This window comes from Cebus imitator, unplaced genomic scaffold (assembly GCF_001604975.1).
Source record: "Cebus imitator isolate Cc_AM_T3 unplaced genomic scaffold, Cebus_imitator-1.0 Scaffold11, whole genome shotgun sequence".
NCBI classification, from domain to species: domain Eukaryota; kingdom Metazoa; phylum Chordata; class Mammalia; order Primates; family Cebidae; genus Cebus; species Cebus imitator.
In genome coordinates, this window is record NW_016107326.1 from 11599298 (window position 1) to 11608666 (window position 9369).

General features: G+C 35.6%; 1 protein-coding gene across 3 annotated transcripts in view; it reads left to right on the forward strand.

Annotated features, from left to right (window-relative positions):
- Positions 1-9369, forward strand: part of GPRC6A (G protein-coupled receptor class C group 6 member A) — a 29194-nt gene that overhangs the window by 12433 nt on the left and 7392 nt on the right. Inside the window, exons 3-4 of one of the 3 annotated variants that reach the window (XM_017549199.2) lie at positions 1157-1993; positions 7607-7819. In XM_017549199.2, coding sequence (XP_017404688.1) covers positions 1157-1993; positions 7607-7819 — 1050 coding nt within the window. The remainder of the gene's footprint in view (positions 1-1156; positions 1994-7606; positions 7820-9369) is intronic. The other 2 variants (XM_017549215.2, XM_017549209.2) reach the window with 2 other exon arrangements.

Sequence of the window (9369 nt, forward strand, 5' to 3'; positions counted from 1 at the left end):
TAAAAAAAAAAAAAACAACCAGGCGGCAGTGGCTCACACCTGTAATCCCAGCATTTTGGGAGGCCAAGGCGGGTGGATCACAAGGTCAGGAGTTCAAGACCAGCCTAGCCAATATGGTGAAACCCCGTCTCTACAAAAAAGAGAAAAATTAGCCAGGTGTTGTGGTGCATGCCTGTAGTCCCAGCTACTCGGGAGGCTGAGGCAGAAGAATCACTTGAACCTAAGAGGTGGCGGTTATAGTGAGCCAAGATGATGCCACTGCACTCCAGTCTGGGCAACAGAGCGAGACTCCATCTCAAAAAAAAAAAGAAAGTTAAAACAAAACAAAAAAAGAAAAAGAAACGCTGAACAAGTGACACATTGCTATTGCATCTATAGAAGGTAATAATTCGCCAAAGCTATGAATCAGGCAAAACCTTGCATACATTAAGTAGGTCTTCCAAAATGGTGATGTTTGTTTGACTAGATCAGAAGTCAGAAAACCATAGCCTGTGGACCAAATGTGGCTACCATGCTCTTGAGCTTTCAAGCTAAAAATAGTTTTTACATTTCTAAAAAGTTGTAACAGAAAAAGGAAAAAAGATATGACAGAGACTATGTATGACCAAAAAAGTTTAAAATATTTTGTATCTGGTCCTTTACAAGAAAATTTTGCTGACTCCTGGACAAGACGATTATTCGACTGATTGACTTTACCTAGAATAAAATCACACAAATTCTGAATTAGACAAGATTTTTCACACACTGATGTCCCAAACTGCATTTTGCTTCTATGATGGACTGCATTTTTCCTGTATTTACCTCTAAGTATTTAAATAATATCCACTCTTGGCCCCCAGCCAGAGATGCAAGATAGATATAGAGGGATATAGAGGTGTAAATGGAAATATGAGGTAGAGCCTGAATTCTCAGAAGGCTTATACTAAACACAGTATGAAATAATTAGAAAGCCATGACTCTAAACCATCATCAGGGGCTAAATATCATGATTTAAGTTGTTTGTAAAGTAATAATTCATAGAAGGAGAAGGATAAAAAGCACTAGAGAATTTAAGAAAAGTTGTGAAAACTTACATAAATCAAAGAGAGGAACACCTACTGTAACAGTCACCTGGAGCTCATCAACACTGTAACTAAAAGATTCTGTCTTTTTCCAGGTGGGTTATGAATCAACAGCAGAAATCCTGAGTGACAAGATTCGCTTTCCTTCATTTTTACGGACTGTGCCCAGCGACTTCCATCAAATTAAAGCAATGGTTCACCTGATTCAGAAATCTGGTTGGAACTGGGTTGGCATTGTAACCACAGATGATGACTATGGACGATTGGCTCTTAACACTTTTACAATTCAGGTTGAAGCAAAGAATGTGTGCATAGCCTTCAAAGAGGTTCTCCCAGCCTTTCTTTCAGATAATACCATTGAAGTCAGACTCAATCAGACACTGGAGAAAATCGCTTTAGAAGCCCAGGTTAATGTCATTGTGGTATTTCTGAGGCAATTCCATGTTTTCGATCTCTTCAATAAAGCCATTGAAATGAATATAAATAAGATGTGGATTGCTAGTGATAATTGGTCAACTGCCACCAAGATTACCACCATTCCTAATGTTAAAAAGATTGGCAAAGTTGTGGGGTTTACCTTTAGAAGAGGGAATATATCCTCTTTCCATTCCTTTCTTCAAAATCTGCACTTGCTTCCCAGTGACAGTAACAAACTCTTACGTGAATATGTCATGCATTTATCTGCCTGCGCGTATCTCAAGGACACTGATTTGAGTCAATGCATTTTCAATCATTCTCAGGGGACTTTGGCCTACAAGGCTAATAAGACTATAGAAAGGAACTTCTTTATGAGAAATGACTTCCTCCGGGATTATGCTGAGCCAGGACTCATTCATAGTATTCAGCTTGCAGTGTTTGCCCTTGGTTATGCCATTCAGGATCTGTGTCGAGCTCGTGACTGTCAGAAGCCCAACGCCTTTCAACCATGGGAGGTACTAACTCACACATTCAAGAAAACTCTCCTACCATCATTTTCACCATTTCCTTCCTTGTATTAATTTGCAAAGATTTATGTTAATTGCTGTTAGTCTTATTCCTTTTACAAATAGTGTTTTACAAATTTAGTGTCTAAATAACCTGCCTTTCTATTATAGTGCCTTACTCTTGAAGATAATAGAGTTCGGTTTTATCTTCACTTCCTATTCGGCCCTACCAAAGTTGTACTCTTTTATTTCCCAAGAAAATTCTTTTGTTGATGGTATTTTCCTTCAGTTATACAAATTATCACTTTTAAATGCTCTTAACAAACACAAGAGTTAGAGCAGACATGTTTAATAATCCTTTTGGTTTTTATTAAATATGATGGATGAGGAAACTAGAGCTAGGAAGTACCAGAAATAAGACTGCAGTCTGGATCTTCTGACTCCATTTTCCTTGCTTTTCACTGTCTTTGGTGGTTTTTAATCCCAATGTCTGCAGTAAGATTCTCAGTTAGTATGGAGGTAGAGTAAATAAATATGTATACACATAAAGACCATTAGAATCTTTATGTGTGTATGTATACATATAAAGGACTTGAACTCCAGTCTTCTTCAAGGGAATGTTGTTAGGTCAATTATGATATTCCAGGTTTAAAGAAACCACCAATTGTGCATAAAAGAACGTTTTCCCTTTCTTCTCTTTGATTAGTTTGGGGAAACTTAAATTTTAATGTGGCTCCATTTTTGAAAAATGTCCATTGTGCTTTCTGAAATATCCTTGAACAAGGCATTGAAAAGTAAATTGCTTCTTTTAATAATGATGTTTTACTTATTAGAAACAAATTTCTCAATAATGTGTATTCAAAGACAAACTTGAATGTCTTGAGGCAGAAGCATGTTACAAAATATATATTTTTTAAATTTGTAAGAGAAAAGAAGGTAAAAGAAATAACATGATTCTTCTGATCATACAAATGGATATCTAGAACAAGCTATTTCTACTTTTGTCATTTTTTTACTTAACACACCCCAAAATACTGTCTCTGAGGTCTGATATAACCAGTTAACATCTGGGAGGATTATGCAATGGTGGGAGGGTATTTTAAATTGCTCACTTTTAAACTACTTTTCGCCTTGTAAATACAAAGCCAAAAATCTGATAAAGAGGTAAAACTAGAGATTAGGACCTTTTCTCAATGATCTAAATGATGTTCTGCCTGCAAATATTGGTGGGCCAATTAATCTAATGGATCAAATTTAAATGGGAAGGGAATATGTTGAAAGAATATGCTCTTTTAGAATATATACATGTATTTTTATGTCTTACAACTTTAAGACATTTATATGAAAGCATTCCCTTTGTAGTATAAAACTTTAATGACGGTGGTAAAAACCATAAATTATCTTTTTAGATCATCATTCTTCACTATATTCCAAGTTCAGTACAATGTTTTCTAATATATTTCAAGGCTTTTGTCTTGGTGCACTGCAGAAAAACAGTTTTAATTTTTAAACAATAATGATACCACCACATAGAATTTTAGAAATGAGAGATTGAGAAAGAGAAATAGACAACAGTCATGGAGACAGATAATATAAAGTCGGAGATACATAAAGAACCTCGTAAGGACAAAGAAATGCAAATAGCAAGTTATTCACCCCCTGAAGATTTGGGGGAAATAGGAAAAGTATTTTATATTATGAATAAGTCTCAAACATTTTGAGGGTAAGATTTGAGAAGAAATCATCTAAGCAGTCTTCTAAAATGTTTTATTTTAACACTAGGAGCCTGGAGTCATTATTTTTGTCCCCAGAGCATGTTAATCTAGAAACAAACAGAAACAGATTGGAAAGGAAGAACGGGGAATGACTTGCTCCTTTGATCATGACATGAGTGAGCCGCATCTAGTCAGTGCCAGATTCAGTAAGATAAATAATACAGAGAGTTATACCTTTATAAAGAAATCTCTGTAGACTTAAATTTTAAAGATCAGCAACATTTAGGGTCCCTAGCCAAAGATACATTCTTAAGAATTACTTTGTACCTTAGCAAAATTCACTAATATTTAAATAATACTTTCTAAATTATGTTAGATTCAAATAATTTTAAAGTGTTTAATTTTTCCCAGTGTTTGAGGAGAGCACTTACTTTGGCCCTATATTTAGTGGTTATTTGTGAGCCGTACTCAGGGACAGCACAGTCATGCTTGCTTTACTTCAGCAGATTTTTAATGTTCCTCAGATGTGTGTGGAGGACATCACTTCCATGCTGTGACTAGTGATTTGGGTTTCTTTTTTGTTTTCCTTTACTTCTGATGATATATAAGGTAGTAAGTGATATATGGGAGAGGAAAGAATATCTAATAGTTAAACTTCTATTCAAATATTTATTTAGCAAATGTTTGGTGTTTCAACATTCCAGGCATTGTGTTGAGTGATGAAGATATCATGGAGAATGGGACAGAATTCCTTCCCTAAAGGAATGATCTGTCCAATGATGTATACAATCAATTAAGGAGCTGATTACAATGCAGGATGGTGCATCATAGTGTTTCTGTGCAGCTGGCAGAGAAGTACATAAGCTAATCCAGTAGCAATTTAGAGAACATTGTCCAAAAAAACACATGACCTCTATGTGAATGCAAGGAAGGATAGCAGTTAGCCAGAACAGACACATTCCAGCAAAGTCCCAAAAAAGAGAGAAAAGAAAGCACAGCACCCTCAAGAAGCAGAAAATCATGCCATATGACTGGAGTCTTGCATGAGAGCTATAATGAGTTCATGAAGGACTAACTGAATGACTTAGTGAGGAGACTGAATGAGATAGTGAAGGGCACATTATTAGAGCCTTGTCCATCAGGGCATCTCAAACTTTGATGAGCAGTTGAATTTCCTGAGAATCTTATCATGCTAATTCAGTAGTTCCACAGTGGGATTGAAAAGTCTGCGTTTCTAACAATTTCCCAGATGATGCTGACACTGCTCATATAGGGACTCCCTGTTAAATAGAAAGGTTGCAAAATATGTTCAAAAGTTTGAACTTGACAGAGGAAAGGGCATCTAATTAAAGACATTTTCAGGCAGGAGAGTGATATGATACTTTTTTTCATGCAGTGAATTGATTATATTGATCTCTCCACACAAGACTGGAGGGAGAAAGACTAATTTGGTAAATCTGACGTAAGATAAGAATGTCTACAGGTATGACAATAAGGATGAAGAGACACATACATGGATATTTAAGAGAGAGGATGAAGAGCATTTGGAGATAGATTGGATATAAATGATGACAGAGAGCATCAAAAATGTTGCAGATGATTCAAATTTGGGGCAACTGGTGTCATTTGTCAAGCTGGAACCATAGAGAAAAGTGGAGGTCTGGTGGGAGTAAGAAATATATTAAGCATTCCATTTTGGAAATGTTGAATTTGAAGAAGTTGAGATATGTATTAGTAAATGCAGCAAGGTAGTTGCATATTAGTCCAGAAGTCAAGAGAGACATGAGAGTAATATTGGCATATACTTATAATAATAAGTAATAATTTTTAAAGCATATGGTTCTAGATACTGAGACATACAACCTTCCTTATATTCCATCTTGAAGAAGTGATAAGAAGAAGTATTTCTGGTGACCAAGACTTGTCACAGTTTATAGGTGGAAGGAACCTCAACAGTAAAGATCTGTCCCATTGTCACTCCCATAGACAGCAATGAAACTGTGGCCCCAACCTTAGATCAGTGTCTTTTCTGCTACATCATGGAAAAGTTAATAGAGGAAGACATAGTCTGGGCACCAGGACACAGATGTAAGGTTGTTTCCTCTGCTCTTCTCTAACTTAGCCATGTAGTTACATCTTTCCACAGTAACCTTACTTATGAGGTAGAGCAGACATCAGCACAGTTAGGACAATGGAAAACAGTGTCAACCATATCACCTTAATTGTTGTGATTCCTGGCCATGTGTGCTTAAAAACTGGCCATTACCATACACAGGTGAATGAGTAATATGATAATTGAAATTAAAACTATAATAATTGAAATGAAAATCCCATTCTCTAAATGTTGTAGTGTCAATTGATAGTGAATTTCAGTCTTCATGAAAAAATCTTTTAAATGTTGCAAAAATGCATTTAACAGCTTAATAACTGGAGTTTATTTAATGAGTAATGAAAATACTGCTATATTTGCTTCTATCCTCTTTCCTGTAAGAACAAGCATAAAATAATGGAAGTTTATTTACATTATACAATTTTATGATTATTTACAGAACATATATATGTCAGAACTTTAGCCTATAAAGCCTAATTAAGTACAGGAAAAAAAGAGGTGGAAATTATAGTTCAAACCATTGTGTGGAAGAGGATATGCTCCCTAAAGAACTGAGTTACTGGGGTTTACATGTGTGTATATTGCTTAAGGAAGGAACAGAAGAAACAAACCAGTCAACAGATAGAATTGGGAACATTGGAGGTAGGTCCTGCGTATTCTTTTATTTTTGTTCTCTTCATTTTTTTTCCTGGCAATTGATAGAATAAAATTTTGTTAGTTAATTCCACCATGTTAGATCTGATATCCTGTTTCTTTAAAGTAATACTAATTTATTGATATTCATTAAAAGATCTAAGAAATCTGTGGGGACATAAAATAAATACACACAGGTAGTGATTCTGCTACAGTGACACTTCTCATTGACATTATTGTCATAGTTACTCTATTTACTTGAAAAAATAACATTTTTATATTCTATGACAAAAAATTAAAACACTCATAAAAAATTAACTTAAAAGAAATAGAACAGAATAATTCCCTTCAAATAGAATAATTTCTGCCTTATTCTATAGATTTTATACCCAACAAAAGCCACATAGAACCATAGATTTAGGTAACAAATGGGCCATTATGAAAGCATTCAGAGAGGATATTTACTTGGCATACTTATATACTAAGTTAATGGTGAACCAGAACAGCAGCCTGTTTCCCTACCTTCCAGCCTATTGTTCTTCCACTACAGCAAAACCTCAATATGGCTACCTCATTTGTTAGCAAAATATTTTGTGTCCTAACTCTGTAATATACAAGTTCTCACTGTAAAAATTGTGTAGCAAGACAGGTAATTTATATTTATACTTATTTCCTCTCAAGCTAAAAAATAAATTATTTTGTGAATTAAATTAGAAATATAATTTATTGATCACTTTGCTACATACTCAATCATTGAAACAAACTTAAGAAACATTGGAGATAGTAAGATGGAAAGCAATTGTAATTGTCAAGATTGCACCGATGAGAGATGGGAACCAGAGTTAGATCCCAGGTGTCTGTACCAGGGGACCTATGCTAAAATTCTGTAGGATAAATGCAGATACTTAGAAACAACCATCCATAGAAATTAACTTGCTTTCTCAAATTTATATAGTGAAAGTTAGGCAGAAATGAAGCTAGAACCCAAGTGAAATTCATCCTCAAATTATTGTCAGATAGTTACGAATTTTCCAACCCGTGATCCATAATCTTTTTTCCTTCATTTTTAAGTGATATGCTTTATAAGGTGGTGTTATAATTAAAATAATGAATACACTTGCAACATTTATTTTAAGTGCTTATTTCTGTTTTTATTTTTTATAGTTACTTGATGTGCTAAAAAATGTGACATTCACTGTTGGAGGGAATTCATTTCATTTTGATGCTCGTGGGGATTTAAACACTGGTTATGATGTTGTGCTCTGGAAGGAGATCAATGGACACATGACTGTCACCAAGATGGCAGAATATGACCTGCAGAATGATGTCTTCATCATCCCAGATCAAGAAACAAAAAATGAGCTCGAGAATCTTAAGGTAATCTTGTTGTAAGGTTGTTTTGTAGCACTCAAAGCAATTGGTACCTCAATTGCAAAAGTCCTTGGCCCCACCAGGACCTCCAGTGACCCTCCTGCCTGTTTACTGTCCCCACTTTTCCTCCTTAAATTCCATGGTCAACTATTTAACTTTCCCTTGTACACCCTCAATTCCCTTGCCCCTCTCTTCATCGTACTCATCTGGCCAAACACAATCCCTGTGAAATTCACCTTTCTGCCTAATTAATGTAGCCTCTATGTAGCTGAAGTTGGAGAAAAGAAAGAGAGAAAAAGAGAGAAAGAGGAAAGAAAGAAAGAAGAAAAGAAAGAAAGAAAGAGAAAGAAAGAAAGAAAGAAAGAAAGAAAGAAAGAAAGAAAGAAAGAAAGAAAGAAAGAAAGAAAGAAAGAAAGAAAGAAAGAGAGAAAAAAGAGGGAGGGAGGGAAGGAAGGAAGGAAAGAGAGAGAGAGAGAAAGAAAGAAAGAAAGAAAGAGAGAGAAAGAAAGAAAGAAAGAAAGAGAAAGAAAGAAAGAAAGAAAAAGAAAGAAAGAAAAGAAGAAAGGAAGAAAGGAAGAAAGAAAGGAAGGAAGGAAGGAAGGAAGGAAGGAAGGAAGGAAGGAAAGAGGAAGGGAGGGAGGGAGGGAGAACAAACAAAAATCTTGCTGACTTCTCATTTTAAATTCATAATCTCTAACCTCCAGTGGGCTCTTAAAGCTGCAGGGCAATCAGATCATAGCCCTAGTTCATGAATTCCCTCACCTTCCTAGATGGCCATTTTATGCTTTCTCTTCTCTCCTCTGAGATCAGTACAACTTCCCATCCTCACTTCAGTTTGCTCTGTTCTCTGTTCTAACAAAACTGAAGCATCAGAAGAGAATTCCCGTAGTATCTGACACCACATCTGTGCCAGTACCCCTGCCTTCCATCTGGCACTATAGATGGACTGTCTGTTCCCCTAGCCAAGGTCAGCTCCTACACCTTACCTCTCGGACCCAACCTCTTTCACTTATTCAAATACATTACTCTAGTCACTTTACACTCTCTCTCCTTTTTTCTCAATCATTCTTTCTTCTGCATTATCTGCTTAATGAGATAAACATGTTGTTATTTATCTCATCTTAAAACAAACACACAAAAAACCTCTGTTGTTCCCACAAGTCTTTCTTTGTATATTCTATTTCTCTTTACAGTAAAACTTCCTGAAAAAGTTGAATACACTTAATGGCCCCAATTTCTCACCTCCCTTACTCTTTTGAAACCTCTTCAATCCATCAGAATTGTTTCTGTCTAGGTCACCAAAGTTAGTAAAGCCAAATATTATCATATATCACTTACCAGCGAATTATTCTCCCCTCAATGAAATCTCTTCCTTGTTTGCTTCCATGACATTACATTCCCTTGATTTTCTTCCTGTGTATCTGGCCACCCATTCTCCATCTCCTTTGCTAGTTCCTCGTCATTTACACTACCTCTAATCATTCAGGTGCTCAGGGCTCAGAACTGCTCCTCTTTTTGTCTACACCTTTTCTTTTCTTTTTTTTTTTTTTTTTTTG